General features: G+C 38.2%; 1 protein-coding gene across 2 annotated transcripts in view; it reads right to left on the reverse strand.

Moving 5' to 3' along the window:
- The window catches only part of LRP2 (LDL receptor related protein 2), a gene marked incomplete at both ends in the record, with an annotated part of 198,841 nt that overhangs the window by 43,987 nt on the left and 127,628 nt on the right, over positions 1 to 27,226 (reverse strand). For both annotated transcript variants that reach the window (XM_081262364.1, XM_081262363.1), the window contains 14 exons: positions 1,317 to 1,833; positions 3,742 to 4,037; positions 7,412 to 7,613; positions 8,839 to 8,970; positions 10,139 to 10,261; positions 11,647 to 11,772; positions 15,277 to 15,519; positions 16,362 to 16,565; positions 17,268 to 17,557; positions 19,093 to 19,251; positions 19,756 to 19,921; positions 20,395 to 21,315; positions 23,207 to 23,395; positions 25,960 to 26,199. In XM_081262364.1, the coding sequence (XP_081118490.1) occupies positions 1,317 to 1,833; positions 3,742 to 4,037; positions 7,412 to 7,613; positions 8,839 to 8,970; positions 10,139 to 10,261; positions 11,647 to 11,772; positions 15,277 to 15,519; positions 16,362 to 16,565; positions 17,268 to 17,557; positions 19,093 to 19,251; positions 19,756 to 19,921; positions 20,395 to 21,315; positions 23,207 to 23,395; positions 25,960 to 26,199 (3,808 nt within the window). The remainder of the gene's footprint in view (positions 1 to 1,316; positions 1,834 to 3,741; positions 4,038 to 7,411; positions 7,614 to 8,838; positions 8,971 to 10,138; positions 10,262 to 11,646; positions 11,773 to 15,276; positions 15,520 to 16,361; positions 16,566 to 17,267; positions 17,558 to 19,092; positions 19,252 to 19,755; positions 19,922 to 20,394; positions 21,316 to 23,206; positions 23,396 to 25,959; positions 26,200 to 27,226) is intronic.

The following is a 27,226-nucleotide window of genomic DNA, read 5'->3' on the forward strand; positions in this document are numbered from 1 at the left end:
ATTAATGTTGTATTAATGTTGGGGGGACACGTTTCTAATTTCAATGTAGTTCCTATCTTATGTCTCCTACCAATGCAAATGTGACTGAGTTTTAAGGACTATTTAGCCTGGCTGTGCTTCTTCCTAGACTTTTGAGAAAAGGTGTGGGCCATTTTCCCCCAGCCTCACTCAGATTTCCTTGCTCTGTCTTCCTCACTACCACACATAGAAATAATTCTCCTTTCTGATCAAGAATATGTCACAGTAAAGAAAAAAAAGGGCTGAAACCCAGACGGAAATAATATTCTACCAGTTTGGGGGGGAGAGGGTTAAATGACATTATCTTTGAGTAATAGTATTATTTTCCCCTGCACTGCAGCAAATGATGGGGACAGGAATTGGACCATGGTTAGTTCTGTTCCTGTAAATCATTAATCACTATGTTTTTGGACATGGAGTAGAGCCATATTCATATTCATGCTGTCAATGCTTCATACATTATTCAGCAAGAACTTAGAAGCACGTCTGGCAGGCCAGCTGCTCAGGGAGAACCAGGCACCAAATTCTCCCTCTGGTTTTAGGCCCTTTCCCCTGAAGATGGCCACAAAGCAAGGAGCCACCTGGAGGTCTGGGCTGATTGCAACTAGAATATTTACATTAGTGCCTATAGCTTCATGTCTATTAACCACACAGTCAACTGGCTTATGCTTCCAAGTATCTAACAGACTTGATATGCAACAGAGACATTAAGAAGTATGCCTGATCAGGTGAAGTTTCAATTATAACATCATCGTCCTACCTTGAAAACCCTCAGTCTCTAGAAGAACTATCTCAAAAGAAAAGCATTTCAGATCAGCCATCTTCTGCCTCATGACGAACCCAGATTTGGGGATGATTAAGCATTGGAAGCAAGCCTGTGGACTCCAGAACAGCAAGGGCTTTGCCTGCCTGTTCACCTCCTGGTCCCCAGTGCCCACCATCACACCTGGCAGGGAGGAGGTACTCAGCATATTTAAATGACTGAATGCACCAATGAATGTGAGGATCAGTCCTTAATATCATCTCCAGTTAACTGAAGGCCTACAGATAGCGGGGTTCTTTCCTCCCTTGTGATACCCTTCTCCATAAAAGTAATATCAGAAATTCTTACAATCACTAAAGTTCTGTGATATCCTATTTGAGTATTAAGTAAAAAGCAGAAAAAAAATACATGCAGAAGTATTAAATGCATCCACATATTAACACAGGTTGAAAAGATTCAATTCCCTATCCAGATAAAACACAGTATTTTCCTTGTAATTTTTAACTTTTAAAAAAGCTCATCAGTGTTTCCTCACCTGGCAACCCAGTCAACAGCCAGACTTTCTGCAGCTGGTAGTCTGTGGCTTATGATTGTCTCCCTGTTTGTCTTGTTCAGAAACATCCTCTCGATGACTTGCCTCTCTCTATCAATCCAGTACAATCTCTTTTCTACTCTGTCAAAATCCAGTGCCACAACATTGCCCAGTCCTTGTAAAATGAGCGAGTAAGAATAGCCATCTACAGTTAAATTTCTCAAGTAGTAACGGTTGCTAAAAATGAGATAGGGTTCAATGTTACTGTTCTGCCGGCAGGTCTTCCCATCTGGCTCACGGATGTAGCCTGGGGCACACTTGCAGATGTAGGAGCCTATCACGTTCTCACACTTCTGGCTGCAGACATAGGGTGTCTCCTTGCACTCATCAACATCAACACAAGTCCGCTTGTCAGACATAAGCTTGTAGCCAGGATGACAAGAGCAATAGAAACTTGTGAGGGTATCTGTGCAGTTGTGGTCACAGCCACTGATGGAAGGATCCTGGCACTCATTAATGCCTGTAGGTAAAAGACAGTTGTTATTATTATTTTGGTATAAAAAATGTCAGTGATGTCAACATTTCTCCTGGCAATATCAATTCTTAATGAATCACGCCAGAAGACTGTCAACCACGGGGTGATTCAAAAGCCACTATTTTTTCAACTTTCTCTCCCACTTAATCTTTCAACTGTGGTTTTCACACTCAATACTAGTAACAAAGGTAGCTGACTTCTAGTGCTGTGTTTGCCAACCTCTCATTAAACAATAGTTTTAAAAATAAAATGGCAGGAGAAAGGAGAACAGAGGGTCCTGCCTAGAGTGTAGGCAAAACAGAATCCCCTTAAGGAAGAGGGGAAAGGCTGATTTGTAATATCGCCTATTTCAGTGATGGAATAGGCACACCCCGGCCATTCTCAAGCTACCAGCTTGCCACCACTGACTACAGAGTGGCAAAAAGTTATCACCATGTGCCTCTCACAGGACAGCATGAGCATGGGCGTGAGCTCATCACCAGGAGCACCACAACAGTAGGTGTGCCTTGGCTGGTCCTGTGACACATAGCCAAGCTCACTCAGAAACCATCTGCAAAGGGAGGGGAACAGGTGCTTATTAATTCTCTATTCAGCCAGGAGCCACAGATTAAAAATTACTTCATGTGCTAAAAAAAAAATAAAATAAAATAAAAAAAAAAAAATCAGACCTTATACTGCTGCTGATTTACCAGGTAACACTAAGCAATTCATTTCATATCTACAGGCTAAAGTTGTATTATTTGCAAAAGAAAGAGTGTTTACATGATCAACCAGATTTGTTCTGGTTATAAGAGTAGATGTTTACTACCTTTGGAAGAGACCTCATGAGATCAAACTAAAATTTTACATTTGCATTATGTACAATTGAGAATTTGGTTTTGGTTTCAATAGGCACAGCAAAATTAATTAAAGCCTAATGAGAATCTAACCAAATTAGGACTAAATATAAGAAAATTCTCTTAAGAGTTTTGGTATAAATATCTAAAAGTAATAGGTGTTATTTTTATTTATTTAATGTTTTTTTAAACTTTTGGTAGAAACTAACAGTAGTTTTTCTTGTATTAGAGAAAATAATTAGTTTTTGCATTTTTTTATGTTATACGTATGTATTCCCTTCTCTAAATTTTCATAGCACTTTCTCTCTGAGTTTCTCTGTCTAGGGCTTGATTTTTATGTTAAGAACAGAAACCACATCCAATAAAAAAAAAAAAAAAAAAAGAACAGAAACCACATTATATATTCTGGGTCAATTAGGCAATGCACTTAATGACCACTGATAGTGAATCAGTGGAAGAAAACAAAATAAATAAAAAGATATGACCTTTCTTTCAAAGCATTTGCCTTTGATTAAAGAGACAATGCCAGCATACAATGCTCCTGTGATCAAACGCCACAAACAGGAATTCAAGATGCTGCTAAGCAAACAGTACCCATTTTGTAAATTCTCGACTGGTTTGCTTATGGTGGTGGGGTAAGGAGGAGATTAAAATTCTCCTATTGAGCACCCGAGGACAAAACTGAAGAGCCAGCTAAACAGTCCTAGAAGAGAGATGCTTCAGGCAATACGTCATTCCAAGGGTCTAAAGATAAACAACACTGTTCATTCTTGGGCACCTTATTCAGCAGACCTCTTAAAAAAAATGGCCTGAATATTTGTTCATCTTCTATTCTCTCTAATGGTTGCTTAACTCAAGAATTATCTCCCAAAATATGGTGGTGTGCCTGTCTTGCATGCCAGGAAATCTTTGCCTTTTGATATCAAAGCCACAAGAAATTTTTGGAAATGTGCACAGAAAACAGATGGTAAAGTCCTGGTCAGTCTTGAAGGATTGAGAATCCACACCAAGCCGTTAGCCGCCTCTGTCCTTTTGGTAAGTTTTCCAGTGTACTCACCACAGCCTTTCTCATCACTGTTGTCGGAACAGTCATCCAGGTGGTTGCAGACTTTCACCATCTCGAGGCAGCGCCCATTGTCACATTTGAACTGATGAGGCGGGCATGTGGCTTCTGGGGTGTGGCACAGGTGCTCCAGCTCATCAGAGTTGTCCCCACAGTCGTTCTCCTCATCACAGACAAAGTCCTCACTAATGCAGCGCCCATTCTGACAGGTAAACTGACTCTTACTGCAGGTCGGGTAGGAGCAGCCCCTCTCATCACTATAGTCACCACAGTCATTGCGCCGGTCACACCTGTGTGAAGGGACCCAGAGTGGCTGACAAGACTCATCTCTCATCCAAGTGTTTCTTCTCTATCCACCTGAATGACAGCTTAAGCTTGATCATTTCAATAAGATGGGCAATGACTCGGTCCCCTTCCCTCCAGAAACTTCATCTTCCTCACCAATAATAATGTGGCATTTGTACAGCATGCCCAGGTGCTACCATGAGAATGTGGATCTAGAGCTTTTAAAAAAAAAAAACCCACATTCATCTTTTCCCCTAGTTGGTAGATTAGAATATTCCTCAGATAATAAGATAGCTTAATTGCACAGTCAATATCCCAGTGACTGTAGTACCCATACCCAAGTTAGAAACTCAAAAGGGTGAGTATTGTGTACTGTAAAGGTTAAGATCATTGGGTGTGTCTGCTAAGAACATGTTCTCTTCCAACTGGAATCATATTTGCACTAGCAGTCCTATTCATTCTATCCTTCCATAGTCCCATGGCCATTTATCATGAGATATGGAACATTATGGTTCTGGGAAGGAGGGAAAATTAGTAGATTAACATGAATATTGGCAAAGGAAGAAGGCCTATTGTAGTCCTAGAAGCTATTTGGGGACCTAACATTCCCAGGCATGAGGACCATATAGTTCCCTCAAGTGATGTAAACCAAACAGGTCTTTCTTCTCTACACTATTCCAAGATCCCATAAAAGTCATGATTACTAAAGAGGGTTCTGCTGACAATAGCAAACTCATCCTAAGTGTAAAGGAATTTAGGCTAAGGACAGACAAAACTCATTTTGATAATTCACACAATTTACGATAGAAGGCCCAGGAGCTGGAGGCAGAACATTGCAAGACCCTAAAAGGCACGGAAGGTGAATGTGATCAATCTTACCAACAACCTACAATCAACTTGCTAATCGCAGTTGCCATCCACAGACCCAGGTCCCTGCCAATGTGATTAACACCACAACATATGCATGGACCTGTGAAGAAAGCCAGGACCACAGCACACTGGCTCAGCCCTACTTGGCCTCATGGGAGCTATTACAACTCATTTCTGAATGCTTTGAGACACCAATGTTTTCCTCTCTCTAGTTTAATTCCAGCTCAAGAGGGAAAGTCAGGTAAACAAATCACCAGGATTTTAGGCATAATTGTATGTCATTATTCCAGTGAGCTGCTCAAAACTCAATCTTAGGCAGGTGCTTTGGCAGCATTAATAACAAGCCCAGGAAAACAGTCAATAGGAAAAGTAATCCCATCCAACGAACCAAATTGGGGAGCACGCATTCTGCCAAGCAAGCAAGAAGATACACGTTAACAGGACACTTGGAGGCTAATGGTGCTCCAGACACACAGAAGTTATTTTAAACCCTATAGCTCAGGCTTCCAGGCATATGGGATTTTTGGATTTTTTGGGGGGGATTTTTTTGGTTGTTGTTATTATTCTCATTGTTTTTCCTGTTCTGTTTTGCCATATCCCTGGGCAAAAGCAATTTGGAAATTTCAGGGGGAAAAGGATAGGAAGGGAGAGAAATAGAAAGAGAGAAGGGAAGGAGGTCAAGAGAGAAGAAGAAAAGGAAAGATGAATTAAGTCAGTAGAAATCTATTCAGACAGAAATAAGTCATCTGGGAGATCAGAGTAAGAACAAAGCAGAGCTCAGAATGCTTAGAAAGGGAGCAAAAAAAAAAAAAAAAAAAAAAGAAAAAAAAAAAAACAGAGTCTGACCAAAATTAAGCCTTGTTAGAATTGTATTCCATAGATTTTATGCCTAGGTTTTCAGAATATATTAATATCTAAGACTAATGATATTAACTATTTACTATATTCAGAACCAAAGAGAAGTAGTTAAATACAAACAAAGCATGTTGAATGCAGTTTCACTACAAAATGAGACAGTTCCCTACTCCTGAATATCTTCCAATTGACAATGAAGAAATTCTGCCCATTTGGCAAAGTCCACTTGGTCCTCATCAGGGATGAGACATCCTGTAGAGCACATTTTCTACATAACATTTATTTACTTTAATCATTTCTAATCTTTGATCATCATGCTAAGCCCCTGCTTCATTTTCAGCCTTCACAGAACATGACTTAACCTTCTCTTCTTCTCCAGGACCCCATCATAAACATGCAATTTACACCACACTGTATCCCAGATGCAAGTCAGCACCTACTGATGGACATCTGCCACTAAAGCAAATAGCCCCAGAAATTCTGTTGCTCCAGTCCTGGGCCTGCTTCCTCTAGCTTGCCATCTCCTTCCCCAGCAGGATATAAGCTGACAGTTCCGAAGCTCTCAGTATGCCTGTGAGGCCTTTAACCATCCATGGCACATGCAATATCTTTCTTAGCTTCCATTCCATGTGTCTAAATGCCTAGCATATATTTTCACCTCAGGAAGTCCTACGACATCAAACTCACCTCTTCTGCCCTTGTAAAAACCCCTTTCTGGGCTCCCCTATCTTTATTAATGCTCTTACTATTTTTCTTGTCCATCAGAATTACCCTTCCTTCTATATCCAAATATTTGCTAAATGGGGGCGATACAAGTTTGGGGTATTAAGAAAATATAAATCACTTGAAGTGGCATATTTGAAGAAAGTGCTAATAGGATACACAATAGGATATTACAGGAGTGATCCCCCAAACTGTCGAGCTATGAGCTAAATCAGTTTGACCCACACAGTATTTTAAGAATTTAAATATTTGGGTGGGGGGAGACATTTAAAGTCAGAATATTTTGCATGGAAATCCGTATTTCCAACTTTTCCTTTAAAAGGAGCATCAGAAGATCTAGCCCCCTACACTCCTGCATGCTGAACAATGTTTGCAGTCTTCAGCTAGAACACACATCTCAGTTCACTCCCCACCCCCCGCCTCTCCCTGTTGTCTCCTTGACCCTGAGCTAAGTGCCAAGCTCCATTTATCATCATGCTTGCACTGTTATTTTTCTTACAGCTGAGACAGGAAAGTGAAAAATTTTTGCTCCCATGCTTTTACTCCAAGTGGAAAATGAAGAGGGTCACTGGCTTTGAGAAAGAACTTTCTTACATCAAGCCCAGTGCATTCATCTCCCTATCTCTGCGCAAGGCCATATGATAACTTTCATGGGTGCTACACACTTTTGCCTTCATGGTCCCCTTTATCCATAAAATTATTTAAAATTCTGTTAGGTGACCACATTGATATAAGGGCAGCCATGTCAATATTGCATGTTAAAATGCTCTCTTTGACCAACGTTATTCTTTTTTTTCCTTTGGATTTCAAAGGAATTCAAACATCTTCTTGCTGTGGGTTCTAGGTACTGTGGCTACTGGCTTCATGGATAAGTCAACCCTGACCCTCAGGTATTTGAGGTTTCTGGGAGATTTTTCCATCCCCAATTCACCTGTATGTTGATCGGATGCACAGTCCGTTACTGCAGGTGAATTCATCTCCAGAGCAAGATCTCCTGGTGCAGTTCTGATGCTCATCAAAGGCATCAGCACAATCCGCATCGCCATCACAGACCCAGGACTGGGGAATGCATTTCCTGGCTGGAGGTCTGCTATTTACACAGAAAAACTCGGAACTTGAGCAGTTTTGAGCCTCTGAAACCAAAGCACACAAGAATCAGATGACAGTCTTTACAAATAGTCTGTTCTCTTGCTTATGGTACTGAACACTCTGATGGATGAAAGAAAATGGGAGGAAAGCAGGAAGACAAATCATCTGGCTACAATAATAATAGATCATGACATAAGTACCTCCAAAAGTCCCATTTTAATTGCTTTAGACTCTGGATTTTTCAAAAGAAATCAACATAATAAAACACCTCACCTAGTTTTCCTAAAATTAACAGAAGATCATATTTTTCCCCTTAGGCTTCAAAAATTCTCTTCCATTGTATTAATTGGATACCAAATGCCTTAACATTTTGATAACATTTTTTAGATTACAAGAAGTATCATAAATACAAAGTGAGATAGGTTTTTTGTTTTGTTGTTTTTTGTTTTGTTTTTGTTATTGGTACTGGGGATTAAACCCAATGGTGCTCTACTACTGAATTACATCCCCAGCCCTTTTTATTTTTTGAGATAAGGTCTCACTAAGTTGCTGTCCATCCTCTTGCAACAGCCTTCCAAGGACCTGGTTAGTGAGATAGGTATTTTTATGACAATTCTACAGACGAGAAAATTTAAGCTTAACATGGCTAACTAGATGGCTCAAAATCTGAGAACTAGGAAAAAGAGCTAGTGCTTCAAACTCAGGTCTTTTTTCTCCAAAGGTAGTGCATCTCCAACTACATTACAGCAGCTACCCCAAGTAGAATGAGGGTGAACAGGAGAAATATGTGTCAATAAGAGCTGTCAGAAACCATGACACTGGGAAGAAAGAGATGTAGACACAGAATTGTTAGTGTCTGCAGAATAAAAGAATGTTACCCAAACCCATTGTTGATTCATGAGGCAAAAGAAGAAAGGGGTAAAGTGTTTGCTACAGTCCATGTACCCACCTCAGAGAGACAGAGCATTTGAGGAGCTGTGGACCGCCCCCAGAGTCATTATGTATAGGGCTAATGTCAAATACAAGAATCAGGAAGCCACTGCTCTTATTAACACCCTGCTAAGACACCTCAGATAAGAACTTCCAGCTTTGTTAACAAAAGAAAATGGTGTTATGCAACCCACTGAAAACAAATAATTGCAATATTCTATGAGTGTGCAGTCAATTAAGCAGGAATGTGCCTGACAATCAGACCTTCCAAACCCAGAAGAATGACTGTACCAGTCCCTTGAATGCCACTCTGCAGAAGATGTGACTGGCCTCACTCACCACATTGGTGTCTCTCATCTTCATCACTCATGTCCCCACAGTCATTGTCACCATCACAAATCCATTCTTTTGGGATGCACCTGCCACCATCACATTTGAACTCTTGACTTGAGCACGTTCGCTCATGGTGTGCTAAAAAGAGTTAAGAAGTAGTCTCAGTGAAAACAGTGGCTACTGTACACACCTAACAATTATTATATCTTGTGCAGATCCTCAAAATACTACATGCCCTTTGTTTTCTGTGTAAGGGGAAAGAAACCTGACAAAGAGTTCTGGATAACACTCTGTAACCACCAGCATTAGAACTCACAATCTGCATTTAAATGTAAAACTATGCTAGTGGTGCTAAGAAAATATCCCCTAAATAAAAAGTTTTATATGTGATAGTATTTATATACATATGTGATAGTATTTACCATAACAATATTAATAATAGGAAAAAAAGTAAACTCAATTCTTAATAATAGAGGCAGTTAACTCTATGATAACATAACCACTCAATGGAATATTGTATGTCATAAAAAGGGAGTATGAAACAATACAACAAGGGTGAGTAAACTTTTTCTCAACCAAACAGTAAATATTATAGGCTTGCAGGCTACATAGTCTCTGTCACACTTACTTGACATTGACATTGTGTAGGAAGCAACCATGGGCAATATGTGACTACAGTCTAATAAAACTGTCTATAAAGATGAACAACTGGCCCACAGTCATAGTTTGATCACTTATATAGCAATATGATTTATCAACAGATTAAAAAAGCAGTCTCCAAATGCAAACAAGGTACAATGGCTTCCAGGAATACAACAAGAGGGTCCCTCAAAGTTCATAGGAAGCTCAGGCAGCTGGGGAACTTCACCCCAGAAGCTTCACTGACACAAAACAGAGTTTGTGTGCCTACGGTGTGCTCCTTCAGTGTGTGTGTGTGTGTGTGTGTGTGTGTGTGTGTGTGAAGAGTCCAATCATTTTTGCCTCTTCCCAGTCTTATGAGCCAGAACTCAGCCAAATTCAGAAGTTCCAACTGAGAGTCAACGAAAATTAAACAACTACAAGCAGGCACTGTATTAGGAGCCTAATCTCATTTTATCAGCAGCAACCAGCGACTTCCATATTCTGGTCAGCAACTTACACAGGTCTTTAATGAACATCTGCAGAACTGTTGTGGCATCCCAGCTGGGAGCAGGAGCAGGGAGACCTAGTGTCCTGCAACATGACTCTACTCTGCATGTGAAGTGGTTGAAAGAGACCAGAGTTCTCTAGCTGCACCTTCTGCTTTCAAGCTCGTTCACTCTCTTACCACAATTGGCAGGTTCATCGGAGCCATCGAGGCAATCAATTTCTTCATCACAGTACCAGTATGATGGAATACAGCGCGGGGGAGATGTGCACTGGAACTCACTACTGGTGCACGTGTGAGTGGCTGGGGGAGGGAAAGAAGATGACAGGTGTGAGCAGGCACAGCATGGGCCCATCAGCCTTAGCAATCTGCCTGTACCTCTAAACTGCATAACAGCTGCTGAGAAACAGAGGCTGGGACCTGAGAAATAATGGGCTTTTATGTGAGCTTTGCATGGGGAGGGAGGAGTACTGGAGATAAATAGAAGGCAATATGCCCCAGTTTCCCAGAATTTCCATTTCAGATTCCAGAAATCCAAAATATAAATTCTATTTGATAGAAATACCAAAGAACTGTCTTTGTGATATATAAAATAAAATATATCATGTAAAATACACTAGTTTTATTTTTCTGCTATAGTGGAAAATCAAACAAATTCTACTGAAGTAATTAAAAGCAGTGAGATTTTATCTGAGTTCACCCCACACACGTCTTAACCATGTTAGACTATGATCAAGTTAGTAAAGTTTTCATCATCTTTATTTTTATAATCCAGAACTTTTATTTGAGAAAGCAGGAGAGTCTGCCAAATGTTTAAACATTAGTTCTCTTCTCAAGTAAACTTAGGTGGCTCTGATCGGATATATTCTTGAATACACAGGCACAAACCTGAATTAAGTCTTGTCATTCTTCTCCTCTACAAGGCTCTCTTGCTTTGGCCCAAAAGGTTTGATGATTTGCCAAGGAAATATTGTTAGGGAAACAAGGTCCCTGAAAGGTCAGCAAAAACTCCAATCTGCCAAGCCCTCTCTGGTGGCTGCACCCTGAATTTTGCTTCCTTAGGTTGCTCTTAATACAACTGATTCCTGTCTCAGACGATAGCCTGGCCTAGTGAAAAATTATTATCATGCCCTGTGGTTTGCTTGGGAGAGGACCAGTGACCAGTGACTACAGGGAAGGACAATTACTAAATTCTTAGAGTATGAATGTTTACACTAACAGTCTCAAAGTGATACTACACAGCTTAAAAAAAGACCTTCTGATTTGTCTTAATGAACAAAGTTGCTAAATAAAGCTTCCTGAAATTAAAATATTAAAAGGCTATAAAAATACTTTCAGTTACTAATGGCCACCACCATCATATTTTGACTAAATAGTAGGAGTTTAATATGCAAATCCTGCCTGGAGCTCTGGAAGACAAAAGAGCTTCAACACTGGGAAAATGGCTTTCCAATTGTAGGAGGTCTCTGGAAATATTTGGGGGCTGAGCATTCAGGCAGGGCATAGAGGGAAGGGGTTTCTCTTGCCCCTCCACCCACATCCTAGAGCAAGTGCCTTCGGCATCTGCTCACAAACTAAACTTTGAGATGATAACTGAAAAAAGTACAGATACCCAGGTTCTATCTTGGCTTCAGCTCAAAATGTGCACCTCCAGAATCAGGAAATGAAGCGATTTTTATCATACTCACTGCAATAAGTGGGGTTTTCATCGCTCATATCTCCACAGTCATTGTCACCATCACACAAGTACATTCGAGGAATACAAATGTTTGTACTCTGACATTTTGTGTATCCAGACTGGCAAGTGCGATCAGCTTGAAAAGGACAACCAGATAAACATTTGGAACATATCCACCAAATATACAGTATCAACACTGTCTATGCCAGCAGACCTACTACAGACTTCAAACCACAGGAGGGGAATTAGAGAAGCCCAGTCCCTGACATTGATGTTACCTACAGATTATCTAGTGAAGAGATCCTGCCAGCTGATGCTAAACAGGGAGCCAAATAGAGAGCTGAGAAGGAGAGGTAGATTGCCATTTAAATTGAATTCTTTATTTAATGAATTTAATGATATCAACAAAGGCTCAACTCAACTAAACCATGGCATATCCACACAACGCAGCAATCTGTAGCTATAAAAATAATGCTCTATAAGTGGATACACAATGGCAGTATGATCTCTAGGATATATTGTTAACAGTAATAGAAGATTACCTTTTGGGGGAGGAGGAGAAGAAAAAGATAATTATACAGCTTGAGTGTCCCTTTTCAGAAATGCTTGGGACAACAAGTGTTTCAAATTTTGACATTTCTGGATTTTGGAATATTTGCATATATATAATGAGATATCTTAGGGATAGAACCCAAAGTCTAAACACTAAATTCATTCATGTTTTCATACAGATAGCCTGAGGCACTTTCATGCAATTCATGATGTGGAATTTTCTAACTGTGGTTCATGTCAGCAATTAAAAAGTTTTAGGTTTTGGATTGGGGTTGCTCAGCGTGTGTCCGGGTATGTGTGTGTGTGTGTGTGTGTGTGTGTGTGTGTGTGTGTGTAGTGAGCAAAAGAGAGAGAGATGTTTCTATTAAAAGCAATAATTATTATGAAAAATAAACTAAAGAAAATCATCACCCCGTGGGAAGATTGAGATAGATAGAGATGACAAAACTTCTGTAAATGCACCTTGTCATAGTTTTAACTTCAGAGCCACGTACATTATTTTGTACAAATAAAACTATGTAATCAAAGTGAAAAAAGAAAAGCGATTCTTAAAATTTGGCAAAAATACAAAGGAGGCTAACTGTAAAACAAGTTGATACTATAACCCTACAAAGAAAAAAAATTCAAATGTGTTTAAAAGCAGTATATTGCCTCTATGTCATGGGGGCATAATCTAAGAATAAGAAAGACCTTGCATATATTTATTGTTATAAAATTATTTCTGTGGTTATAATAATCTTGAAATTATTACAGGCATTTCAAAATTATTGCAAAATAAAGGAAACAAGTAACTTATGTTAATGTCATTAAGAACCAAAATTTTAAGCATAAGAGAAAGGATGGATTTATAAATCTATTAAGTGAACAATCTATAATCATAAATTTAAATGATAAATACAAATGTAATATTTTTTTTCTTAAAAAAAACTGCATTTCCTAATTCAGTCCACCGAATAAGCCTATAGACAATGAAAACCCAGTAGGAAGGGGCATTCAACACTGCAATAATTTCTAAATACCCCCAAAAAAAAAAAGACGGATGACATTTCCTTGGATAAGAAGCTAATTGCTGGTCTGGGACAGAAAACGTACAAGACAAAACAGACTATGCTATACAAGACCAAATGGGGTCACATCAAAGACAGAGAACTAACTTGATAGAACTTCAACTGGCCTAAAATAGGACATTCAGATACCAAAAAAAAAAAAAAAGAATAAACGTGGACATTGTATTTAAACAAATATGTAGATATCCTTGAATTCAATAATATTAAAACATAAACTTATTGTTCACTGATCACCAACTCCTTACTCTGAAAAACAAATGGAAAGAATTAAGCAATTCACTGTGCAGATTGTAATTACCATTAAATGGTTGATAAAGAAAAATTATTTTTAAAGAACTTCAGTGAATAAATGGAGAGCAAAAATAGAATTTTACAATGTCCACTTTGGAATATAATTGATTTATGCAATGACCATTCGTGGATGCTAAAAGCACTGGGTGAAAAGTTGATGGGAACTTGGTAAGGAAAGACTCAGGATGATACCTGGGTCCACCCATGTTATTGTCATGCAGAATGGGACAAGCAAACATTCTGTGCCTCATGATGTGATATAACAAGAAATGCACAGCTCCCCAGAAACACTCCTACCCAAAGAGTAGACCCTAACACAATCAAACCTCTACTCTAAATTCCATGCACAGAAAATAAGAGGGATGAAATTAATTCAATGGACCAATTATAGGAGTAGTCAAATTCAGAATGTGGGATATTTCCCAGGAAAAAAATCTGCCAATTTTTCTTCCAAATCAGTGACAAAAAGGATGGAATTGTTGTGACATAAAAGTGATTAAAGAATCTTAATAAAAAAAATCAATGTGCAGATCTTGTCTGAATCTTAATTTTGAGCAGAATTAACAGTAAGTAAAGGTGAAAAAAATTTGAATGTAGACTGGGTGGTCAAAGATATTAAGTAAGTATTGTTGCTTTTTCTAGGTTTCATAAAGGCACTGTAGTCGTTATGGTTTTGATGTGAGGTGACCTCAAAAGCTCATGTGTCAGAAATGCAAGGTTTAGAGGTTTAATGATTGGGTTGTGACAACCTTAACCCAATCAGTGAATTAATCCCCTGATAGGGATTAACTGAGTGGTAACTGAAGTCAGGTAAGGTGTGGCTAGAGGAGGTGGGTTCCCTTCTATGGACCGAGACCTCTGAAACCGAGATCCCTCAAATAAACTCTTCCTCCTCCAATTGTTCTTGTCAGGTATTTTAATCACAGCAGCAAAAAACATGACTAAAACAGTAGTTGTATTTTGAAATGTCTTTATCTGTGAAATCCATGTTGCTTTAAAATTCTAGAAAAAATGGGGAGATAGGTGAAACAAGGTATGTATGGCTGATAATTGTTGAAGTTGGGTGAGGGTATGCTGTACTATTTTTTTTTTTTTTGGTATATGTTTGAAATTTTCATAGGAATTTTTTTTTTAAAGCTTTCCTGGCATGTGCTAGGCTCTGGGTTCTATCCACCAAAAAAAAAAAAAAAAAGACCCAAATAAATACACTAGTGTATAGAATAGCTCTTATCTACAAAGCCACAAAACTGGTTTATCACAGCCAAACTAAAAATATCATACTAGAACCTACATTCTGGATCTTTTGTCTTCCTAAGATGCTAAGGTACAGTTCAAAAATCAATTCACTACAAAGCTATTTCCCAGAAAAACTAAAGAGAAAAACTATTTTAGTCAACATGGTATAATATAGTTTTTTTGCACAACAAACATTACAATACACTTAGGCAATGAATTTTGCAAAGATTTTTTAAAAACAACAACAAAAAATTTATCAAGAGGATCTGTAATCTAGCAGATTTGTAAACCAAGGACAAAATATTCAAGATTAAAATATTCAACAATTGCATGAACTCACCAATTTAAGTGAATAAAAAGGAGGTAGAGTTGTGTTTTATAGAATTCAGTGCACTGTATCAAAAGGAAACTGTGTTTCAGAAAGCCTTTGTTTTTATGTAAAAATTTCAACTCTTGACATTCGAAAATACAGGAAGTACTAAAGTTAGACTTACGGCAATTTATCTCATCTGAAGTGCTGTTATCATGGCAGTTATTTATGCCATTGCAGACGAACTCGATGGGTATGCACCTCCCATTACCGCAGGTAAACTCCGTGGTGTCATCGCATTTCCTGTACAGACACCCGGCCTCATCACTGTTGTCCCCACAGTCATTGTAGAAATCACAGCGATAGCCATATTGGACACATCGCCCGTTGTCACAGGTGAAAGCCGTAGGCAGGCAGGTGTGAAATGCTGGGTGGGGAGGGGACATCAAAAGAAAACCTCTAGATAAAAGCATCGTTCTAGTTTCTAAAACACTACAATAAAATAAAATGGACTCTCTGAGTTTACCTTCCCAGGCAAATACGGCTGCAAATCGGACTGCATGCCAAGCGAGATAACACTTTAAGCAAAAGTAATGTTGTATGCCTTTTTTAAACAAAGTATTGCAAGAAAAAAAAATCAAAATCACTCCAATTCTCAATTTAAAAGTTTATGTCGGTCACAGGAAAGCATTTAAATACAGTTTATTTGGGGAAAACAAAAACTCCTAGCCCTTACATGGTCTGTTAGGAAAAGTTTCCAATCTTCAACCTCCCTGATAAATTTTCATGGTCTTCCTCATTCCATTCACATGACAGCTGAGGACTGGGAGTGACTTCAATACAAGTATTGCATTAATAAACTTTGGGCTATGATAATTAATAAAATAACAATCACATATTAGATTTCTCAGTCTTGGGATCTTATCACACCCTATGCTAAGTGTTTTTATTATGGCTCTCTTGCTCCTCACAAGAACCCTAGTGATGGTTCTATTTTACAGATGAGCTGTGTGAAGCAAATAACTTTCCCAGGGCTATATAGATTATAAACCACATGGCCAGGATTTTAATCCAGTGATTTTGCTTATAACCATTCTAGAGGTAATTTAACAGAAGTACAGTCTGAGTTATCCGAATAAACGTTTTTCAGCTCTGACAGAATTCTTAGGCACTAATTTCAACCTCATTCACACACAACAGGATTCTGCACCAAGCCCTATCGTAAAGATGTCCTCAGCGCCCACGAAAAGCATGGAGAGTCCAACTCACCACAGACGTTTTCCAGCTCATCACTGCCATCGCCACAGTCGTCTTCATTATCACATTTCCACTGCTCTGAGATGCAGTGCCCAGTGAAGCAGGTGAAATAGGATGCATTACACCGGGCCCCAGTGTCCACAATGCAGTGTTTATTATTATTGGCCAGATACCATTGACCCTCATGTGGACACTGGCACTCAGCTCCATTTGGACCTGGGAACAAGAGAAACCACAAGATTAGTGCAGCAAACATTCAGAGTCTCCTCCAGAATAGCTTTTGCAATAGCTTCTACATGAAACACTTACCCATTAGCATTTCAACCATATTCTGAGTCACTCTTCCATTAAGAATGACAACCACCAATTTCTAATAAATGTGCTAATTTACTGTAATCTTCAAACAACTACCTAGCATCTGCAAGAGCAATGATTCTCTTTTCTCGGTAGAATTTACAAAGTAACAGTACCAGAAAGCACATATTCCTTCAAATTTTTCTCCACGAAATACTATGAAACACATATCTCACCCTAAAATATCATCAGAAATACTTCAAACTACAAACAATATTTCCTAAGCAGAAAATTAAATCTTTTTATGAGGAACATAAGCTCATGGATGGAATTTTCTATGCAAGTCATGAAGTGGGATGGCCAAAGCCCTCATCTTATTTTCTACCTTTACCAAGTTTGTATTTAAAACACCTTCATAAGATGGCTCTGTGTGGAATAGAAAAGAAACCTAGCAAAGACTTTCCCTCAAAATATAACCCCATCTATTTTATAAGTTACCTTGAAATCAAGGATATTTGGGCTTTTTCTCTTCTTGTTAAGATGAACATTTCTTCCACCTCCCTTGCCAGGTGTTTTTACTATGATTATTCTATAGGTTTTCACCTTCAAGGGGCAACGCCTTACCTGGCACACAGATGTGGCTGCAGCCTCCATTAAACTGATCACAAGGATTGCTACACTGCTGTTGTTCATTTTTCCTAACAGTGCAAATACCCTTAGGCTGAACAGGCAAACTTGGAGTCATTGCCATCAGATCTGACCCATCATATTTGTTAGCTCGGTAAATTTTTCTTGTGTAGAAGTCTGTCCAGTAAATATACTGGCCATAGAGAGCCAAGCCGAAAGAATGAAAGGCTGTGCTGACAATGACTTCCCGGTCCATGCCGGTGAGAGTGCTGCGCTCAATCTTCTGCCTGAAGTGGAGGGGGAAAAAAAAAGAACAAGAAATTGCTGAAATCTGGGAAGAATAATGATTAGGCCCACGCATTCATTTATACACACCCCCAACTGTCTTTTCAATCGAGGTATATGGCAGCTGGAAATGTTTCTTTTGATGATGGGAGGTCTTAACAAACAATTACCTACCCATATTATTGACTTCCAGAAATGAATATAACCTACAAGAGATCCTACAAAAGGAACCAAGCTGTCATTAAAAACAAGAGAGCAGGGGCTGGGGTTGTGGCTCAGTGGTAGAGCACTTGCCTAGCACGTGTGAGGCCCTAGGTTCAATCCTCAGCACCACATATCAATTAATTAATTAGTTAATTAAAGGTATTGTGTCCAACTACAACTAAAAAAATAAAAATTAAAAAAAAAAAGAGAGCAATATGAAAAGATACATCTCATGCATGGTACTTGGTGTGGAGTGCCCTGTAAAGGCCCCCAAAATGTTTACTCTTTGTCCTGTCCACTCTCTTGGTGACTTTTTCAACTTGACATTTTTTGAGTACTTTGAGATATTTATCTAAAATGATCCAAAATCAGACACACAAAACTGCTCAAATATAAAATGAGCAGTTTTGTTTTGTTTTGTTTTGTTTTGTTTTGATGAGAAAATGAAGACAAGATCTGGATATTGAATTCTGGGCACCACAAGACCAAACTTGTGAGGAAATATGTTACTTGTGAGGAAATGTGTTTACCAATTACAAAAACCATGCATGTTCCATTAGGATGACTGGAATGTGAGACGTTTTGGGGTCACTTGGAGAAACTACATGCAACATTAGACATGACAAAATTTATAAGGAAAACATTATGAAATTTGCTGAGAAGAAGCATACCAAAGGAAAAGGATTATTTGAGAAGAGGACCAAAAGTCGAAGACTAAAGAGGATCATGTTTTCAAAGACACTGAATGATAAAGCCCAGGGAAAATTTTAATATCACTATATATTTAAAAGTCATTCATGCCAGGCACGTTGGCACATCCCTGTAATACCAGCAGCTGAGGAGGCTGAGGCAGGAGGACTGCAATTCAAAGCTAGCCTCAACAACTTAACAGGGCCCTAACAACTCAGTGAGACCCTGTCTCAAAATAAAAAACAAAAAGGGCCGAGGATGTGGGTCAGTGGTTAAGTACCCCTAGGTTCAATTCCCAGTACCAAATACATATATATTTTTTTCTGATAGTTACCTAGAATCTTTTGATCATAAATTGAGTAGTTACATTTGCAATTATAGTTGAAATTGCACATACAATTTAGTGATACATCTTTAGATATCTTTTAGCTCATAATTATTCAATCTCACAATAAAGTTAAATTTTCACAGATAGAACATACTCAAGCTAGAATATCATATAGTTCCAAAAACTGTGATTCTATGTTTTGGAAATAACTTTCTGGCAAATTATATTTCATCACATTAAGCAAATCTCTCTGCTTTGGAAGTAGGAGGAAGAACTCCTCTTTTTAACCCCACATGAACTACCAGAGACACATACAGACTAGCATCCGCCCAATACAGAAGGTCTGTCTCATAGTCCAGAGTGAGTCCATTGGGCCAAACCAGACTGGTGTTCACAATGGGGACCCGGAAGTTTCCTGCGAGTGTGGCTCTCTCGATTTTGGCATTAGTGCCCCAGTCAGTCCAATACATGTACCTAGTCATCCAAAAGAAGAAGTCATAATTAGTACCACAAGAAACCTCAGAGTCCTTTTCACTTAAAAAAGTAGCAGCAATCTTTAATTACAAATTGCCATTAATATGGGTCTCAGGTAGGGAACCTACTCCATTCCTAGCCACATGATTTACCCAAAAGGGATTGACTGAGCATTGATTTCCTAGGATGCTGCCAACTTTCCTCCCACAGGAATGAAGCTCAAAACTCCCCTTCCCGGTTCATAACCCACTTCAATCTAATGTATGAAGTATGATATGTCAAGGGCTTTGTAATGTTGTGAACAACCAATAAAAAAAAAGATTAAAAAAAAAAACTCCCCTTCCCAGGGAAAAACCACTTAACACTCATTTACTCTTCTATACACAGTCACAGAGTTATGAACCCTTAAGATACTGGCTCTCTATGAACATAAAATAATTTCTGGCCCCACTTCCTCCAGAAACAAGCAAACAAAAATACAACAAAAGACCGGGACATACATACCCTCTGCAAGGATCTAACACAATGGCTCTTGGTTTTGAAACGCGGGCTATCACGGTACGCTGAGATCCATCTTCAGCCATGGAACTAATGGTCTGGTTGTGGTAGTCACTGTAGTAAATTCTTCTATTGATCCAATCAAAGGCAATGCCATCAGCAATCCCTACATCTGGACACACACCAGCAGAGAGACACAACACACATGAAGACATCAGAATCACAGTGCACTCTAAGAACACTCGGGCCAGGTGCAGTGGTGCACACCTATAATCTCAGTTACTCCAGAGACTGAGACAGGAGGATCACAAGCTCAAGGCCAGCCTGGGAAACTTAACAAGGCCCTGTCTGGGGCTGTAGCTTAATAGCTTGTCTCATATGTATGAGGCCCTGGGTTTGAACCCCAGCACCACCAAAATAAAAAAGAAGAAGAAGGAGAAGGAGAAGGAGGAGGAGGAGGAGGAGGAGGAGGAGGAGGAGGAGGAGGAGGAGGAGGAGGAGAAGAAGAAGAAGAAGAAGAAGAAGAAGAAGAAGAAGAAGAAGAAGAAGAAGAAGAAGAAGAAGAAGAAGAAGAAGGAGGTCATTCATGCATGTTGACCCTGTTTTATCTACACCTGAGATAAACTCCAGTTAGAGTGCACTTACCCGAAGCAACGACAGTTGGAGTATGGATCCCAGAATACAGGCTGACATAGGAAATCTGTCCACGTTCAGAATCTACATTTTGTGTGAAGTAGATTCTATTATTTATGCTGTCATAGTCCACAGCAATGGCATTTTTTTCCACATTTATGCTTTGGAAGGGTGGACTATGGTCTTCAGGGTCAAAGTGTAAACTTCTCAAAGAATTATCCAAGGCAAAGATGAGGAAGTTTTCTGTTGAAATGGCACAGCTCTTGCCATCATGTTCCAAGGTCCCAAAGGCACAGCCACATTTTGGAGTATGCAAACCAGGCATAGCAAAGCAGAAATGAGAGCACCCACCATTATTTTCCAAGCAAGGGTTGTTGTTGACCTCTGCTGGTGTCCGGGGCTGGACACGTTCATCAAAGATGGTCACATCTCTCAGCCAGTTGATATCATCTCTTATTACTGTGACTGACTCATTGTTCTCTGGTTCCTTGCTGGCTTGGAAGATTTTTTTCAAATTCCTATCTACCCATATGATAGAATTTCCAAAAACAGTGATGCCATAAGGAGTTGGGTATCGATTGCCATAACGAACCACTTCAGATTCCCCTCCGTGAAGAGGGATCCTTGCAATTATGTCTAAGGAATCATCAACCCAATAAATAAACCCATTGCTGTGGTCCACTGCCAAGCCCCGTGGTGTGACAATGCCCTCTGAGACAAGTACAGTTCGATTGGTACAGTCAAGAAAAGAGCGTTCAATCTTCGGTTTCTGCCCATAGTCAGCCCAGAAGAGATATCTGTTCTTGGGGTCTACGACAATGTGCCTAGGCATATCTACTGTGGTTTTCAGGAGAACACGGCGGTAGGTGGTATTGATCCGCAGCACTTCTATCAGTGTTTCAAACGCAAAGGCATTGGTGAAGTAAAGATTTCCTAAAGGAAAATAGGAAAGGATGCTGATGAATGGAAAACGAAGAAGAGAAAAGGAAGGGAAGACCTTTTCAAATTCAGGACAAAATATGTGAGGTTGAAGTTGGGGTCAGTAAATGCTATCATTTCCAAGATAATAAATAAATATCTCAGTGTAGCTTAGAAAAATAAGTACTTACTCTTAAGAACTAAAGAAACCATGTCTTCAAATTCAGAGAGGATGCCCATCTTCAGCTTCTGAAGCAGATTAGAATGCGTAGCAAATGTCCTAGCTCGCTTTCTACCAAAAGGTATATTTTCCAGAATGTCCTTCCACTTCTACCGAAAGCACTAAATTTTTAACACCCACTTCAAAAACCCTAAATACACATTATCATGGCATAATTTCTACTCCAACTTGACAAAAGAAGCATAGAGGGACAGCCATCAGCACCTCCTGTTGCTACCAATGTTATGGAAGGCTCTCTGTGTTTACAAGTAACATGAGATGTTTTTCTATCTTTTCTAATGAATGTTGTTGTTCCCATTCCATGGACCTTCTAAAAGCCACCAAATCCATGGTCCAATTCCCTTTGAGTGTTACAGCACAATACAAACACTAGAACGAAACAACAATTACATGAAGATAGTATCATGAATAAAGAGTGATCCCGAATTATTGATTCCATATAGTTAAAAATCTGTTGTTGAACTATCAATACTGCTTACCAAGGCATACATAGTTTATGCCTGTATCTGACTCAAAACACCTCTAGAGAAATCAAGCTATATTAAATATGTTCCTGGTATCTTTTCTTCAATACCTATCTCTACTTGAGAGCTTTCTCTCGAGAGAGAGAGAGAGAGAGAGAGAGAGAGAGAGAGAGATCCCCAATCCTTTAATCCAGAATTGCCAAACTTTCCTCAATAGAGCAGATATAAATATTTTAGGCTCTGCAGTGTATTTGGTTGCTTTCACAGTACTCAACTGTGCCTTGAAACATGAAAGCAGCCATAGATAACACATAAGTGAACGAGCATATCTCTGTTGACTATACAACTTTATTCACAAAAAGAGGCAATAGGCTATATTTATTCCACTACCCATACTTTGCTGACCCTGCTTTTATAATCAGGAATGATGTTTAGGAACTCAGTTAAAGCCTTATTTAACTATGCTACCATATTTATGATTTGCAATAAACTATTATAGACCTAGATGTTAATACTTCATAATAGATATTAATATTTCCAAGTGTTGCCTGCTTACCACACTTGATAACACACACTTACATCTATTTTGACTAGAATTGGATTATATTCCAAAAAATTATAACACATTTTTTCCTAGAGTATAAGTAAAAATGAGCAGTAATTCAAACGTTAAGTGTATGAATCAATACAATTAATGTATACTGCACCAGTCATACCAAGAAAATGCTATTAGAAGCATATAAGGACCAAAAGGACTTTTATACATTAACAAGAGAAGCAATTAAGTATTTGCAACTAAAAATTGCTCAACTTTAAAAGTATGAACTTCATTTTATGATTTACATCATATTTAATATCACTTTTTCTTTGAAAATTTAGGCATTTCTAATTCAGAAACAGGGGCAAAATCCAAGTGTAAAAACCACAAATTGATCTAATTTGACATTTCTAGCCATTTTTGCCTGCAGTTTTGATTGTTCTAATAATAGAAGAAAATGATATGGTTAATCTGCAGTGAATCTATCAACTGAAACACCTTATCATTTATTTAATGCACACAATTTATCTCAAATGACCTCAATGATTGTCTGGAAAAATAAATCAATATCACTTGTAGTTAGGTTAAACTCCTCAGCATAAAATTAGATGACAGGCAAACACACAAAAAAAATTCAATAAAATCACTCTATAGTTTCCATACCTGCCACCCAATCCACTGCAATGCCACGAATTCCATTTCCTCCTATCCCATATGTAACGATGTTTGTGAAAGAAGACCCATCTGGTTTGATTCTACGGATTGCATTGTAAGATGCCACAGAGCTGCTATAATCACACCAGTAAATAAAGCCAGAGGCCACATGGACATCCACATGTAGCACATTTCGCCCTAGAACATTTAGGAAAAGATCATCAGACAATGCCCAAGCTGGAAACAGTGCTTTTAAACACCAGCACTTCCTCTCAAATACCCATTCCCAGCTCCTAGCTCTAACCATTCCCCTTGTTAGGAGGTGAATCTATTTGTTTGCCAGTTATTTAAAACAAACATACTTACCACCCAAATCTTGGCTTCTGAACAGTATTTCCTACAATAAGGAGCTACAGCTCCTGGGAGAAAGGGCTGATTATAAGTTTGGGACATCAATAGAGGTTTGGGAAAGGCATTAGCCTAGAATATCTTATGGTACCAAGAAGCAAGGAAGCACTCAAACACTAATGGGATCATGTCAAAAAACAGGGAGCCACTTGAAGAGACTTTCCCTACCCAAGATGGATCAATCAGAGCATCCAAAGATTAATTATGGTAATTGAACATAACACTAATTTTTAACAGCTGAAATTAACACCTTACAATTTATTTAACAAACATATAGATTATTTAATAAACATATAGATTAATCTGGGGGGCTGGGGTTGTAGCTCAGTGATAGAGCACGTGCCTCACACATGTGAGGCACTGGGTTTGATCTTCAGCACTATACAAAAATAAATAGATATTTAATAAATGTAATAAATAGGTATTGTGTTCATCTACCAAACTAATATATATATATATTTTTTAATTAATTGGGGTGGGAAATTTCCTTTATAGAGTATTATCTAGGAATGTAAAGAAATGATAGAATGAGAAAATCACCATTTATAATCCCCACCGAAATAATCATTGCAGACAAAAATCATCAATGGCTGCTTAAAAACAATGGGTAAAGGTGCTAGGCACCAAGATATTCACAGGACCAAAACATAACTCTATAGATTTCACAGAAATTAAAAGGGGGAATATACCTATATAAAGGAGGGATTTTTGGTGACCAACTTAACCAAGAAATCAATCTTGAGTGTCACTACAAGCAGGACAAGTTATGTATATGATCTTCCTAATGAGATTCCATATCAAGTACACAGTACCACCTACCAAGTACTGCCAAATGTTTTTAACCTCAATATAATCAAGCAACTAGAGCTAACTTCCATTTGATAGGAAATGCAGAGTATAAACTGAGTGACAGATTAGATGACTTAAGGAAACAGACAAATCCTTCATGTAGAATTCTAAAAGACAATAGTTGATCTACCTCTTTAAAAAAAATCAATGTCATTAAAAAAAACTAAGCAATTACTCCATATTAATGACAAATAAAGAGAACTTCCAAATGCAATGCATAACTATGGATTAGATCTTGGCTAGAACAAATCAGCAGCTATATACAACTGGACAAATAATTTAAGTATCAGATAATAATACCCTTGGAGCTGCAAGCTAAATTAGATTGGGGGAAAGTGTCATGGTACCTGATATCTGATATTTGCTTTCAAAAGATTCATAAAAATGTGTGTATAAGTGTGTGTGTACATGTGTGTGGTTGTGTGTACATACATGTGCATACAGAGGGATTAAAAACTGAGAGGTGATGAAATGTTAACAACAGTTAAATTTTGGTGACAGGTATAAAAAGTCTGCTCTACCTTTTCTTTCAATTTTTCTGTTTGAGATTTTCCAAAATGAAAAGGAGGAAGAAATAAAATATTGATGTTTTAGTATCTTTACAAGATGATAAATTAGATCCACAACTTTTTAGAAACAAAAAGACAAAGATGAGTTGTGACAGCAGGTAAACATGAGCATGAGCAGGTACCAGGTGTGTATGTGTCCTTCACCAGAGCCTTTCTGTCTGCACTGACCATTTCTCCTGCCCCTCCATTCCCTTCATCCTTTTTCTTTTCTTCCTACCCTCTATTCCTCTATTCTTACTTATGCCTTGTGACTCTCCTAAACTCTTAATTCCTCTTGTGGTAATGTATACCTGCAAAATTTGGCTCATCTAGGAGTCATGTTATCATTTTATACATTCAGAGTTCACAAGCAAAAAGAGGAGCAAAGATATGATTATTAAGGAGTGACTGGTACTGTAAACTATTACTTCAATTCACCAAATATATGCTAATAAATCAGACCTCAGACTATTTCATTACTGTATTAAATATTATTTAACTATTTTTATTATTAAACTGTTTCATTACTATATTAAATTTCATTAAAGTGTGCCCTCTACTCTAACTCTCCATTAACAGTCAGAAATAAGGACACTGTAAACACTTCTTGAACTCAAGCGACTTTCTACATTGCTCTAGGTCTAGCTAGGGTCCTCAGGAACCAGCAACCTCTGCATGCCCTGGGAAAAGGTTAGGAATACAGATTACTACCCATCCCCCAGTCTACTAATTCAGAAAAATCTAGGAATAGGGCTCTGATCTATGTTTAACAGTCCTCTCCAGATGATTCTGATACACATTAAAGTTTATAAACCACTCTAGGCTAAGACAGGTTATTTAAAGAGAAAGAGAAGCTTCATTATGTGCTGAATCTAAGCCTGAAGAAATGCTTTTATGATATCAAGGATTTCAGCTGGGCACCAGATGAAGTCAAGTCTTATTTCTGAGTTGGCGTACCTTGGCCGGCCACTGGCACCATGGCCTCTGAATGATCTGACAATTCCAAGCTAAAGCCTCTGATTGCATACAGCATCGAAACAACAATGAAAGAGTTATACGGAGAACAGGTCCGATTATCAGGATTGAGTTTAAATCCAGTGGCACAGGCGCAGGAGAACAGCCCTCCTGGTACAGGCAGGCAAATCTGCTGACAAGCATTCACATTGTTGCTACAGCCATTTGAGGATCCAGCAATGTCTAAATGAAATAAAAATCAGATTGTGACTTGATCCTACCTACTTGTCACTCCAACTCCAATTTTTAAAACTTTATTTTATTCTGCCCACCTATAACTAAAAAAAAAATCAATATTAAAAAATGAAGTGAAAAAAAATTAAAAAAATAAAACTCAGTTACCAAATGATTCATTATAAAAATTAATAACACACATATGGTAGGTGGGTTAAAAGCCTAAAAGCAATATTGAGATACTGAAGCTTATGCAATAACACCTAAAAATATTAAAAGAATACCACAACTATTGCATAATAGTTATAAAATGGGGCATCAATTATTTTTCTTCCAGAAAGCATGCAAGAATTAGAAAAGTCAATATACAAATCTATTCATTTTTGCCCTCTTGACCTATGCACTGGCACTTAAAATTATATGAGTTTAATTACATGATGGATGTAATTATATGATGGATGTTTGTTTTAAACATATGTAATAAGAATACTTAAAAGGTATTTTTCCACATGCAAGAAAAATAAACACCAAGTAACAAACCTAGGTTATAAGATAAGAAAGAAATTGACCATCTTTGGTTAGAAACTAAAAGCTATAGAATGCCCAAGCTATTTTTAAAATCTCTATTATAACACCAACATAAAGGGACAAATTCAAAGCTAAAATATGTCTGAAAAAATATATATTGAAACAGACAACATCTAAGAATAATCCTTTTAAGATTCTATCCTGTTAACATTTTCCCAGCAGATATCCAACCAATATTCTCTATTCTTGTTACTGGGCATAAAGCAGTAAACAAAACAGACAAGACATCTGTCCTTACAGAGGTTAGATTCAATAAGGAATGCAGACAATAAAAAATAAATAAATAGATGATGTATCAGGGAGTGCTGAAGCAAAAGCAAATAGTTAAAAGTGATGGGAAAAGAATGGGAATAAGTTTATTCTGAAGACAATATGGTCTTTCAGATGATGTTTAACCATGCTTAAGGCATGGTCATCATTTAAAAAAAATATTCTGGGTAATTTCAAT

The sequence above is a fragment of the Spermophilus citellus genome, assembly GCF_964194105.1.
Source record: "Spermophilus citellus genome assembly, chromosome: 11".
Taxonomy (NCBI): Eukaryota; Metazoa; Chordata; class Mammalia; order Rodentia; family Sciuridae; genus Spermophilus; species Spermophilus citellus.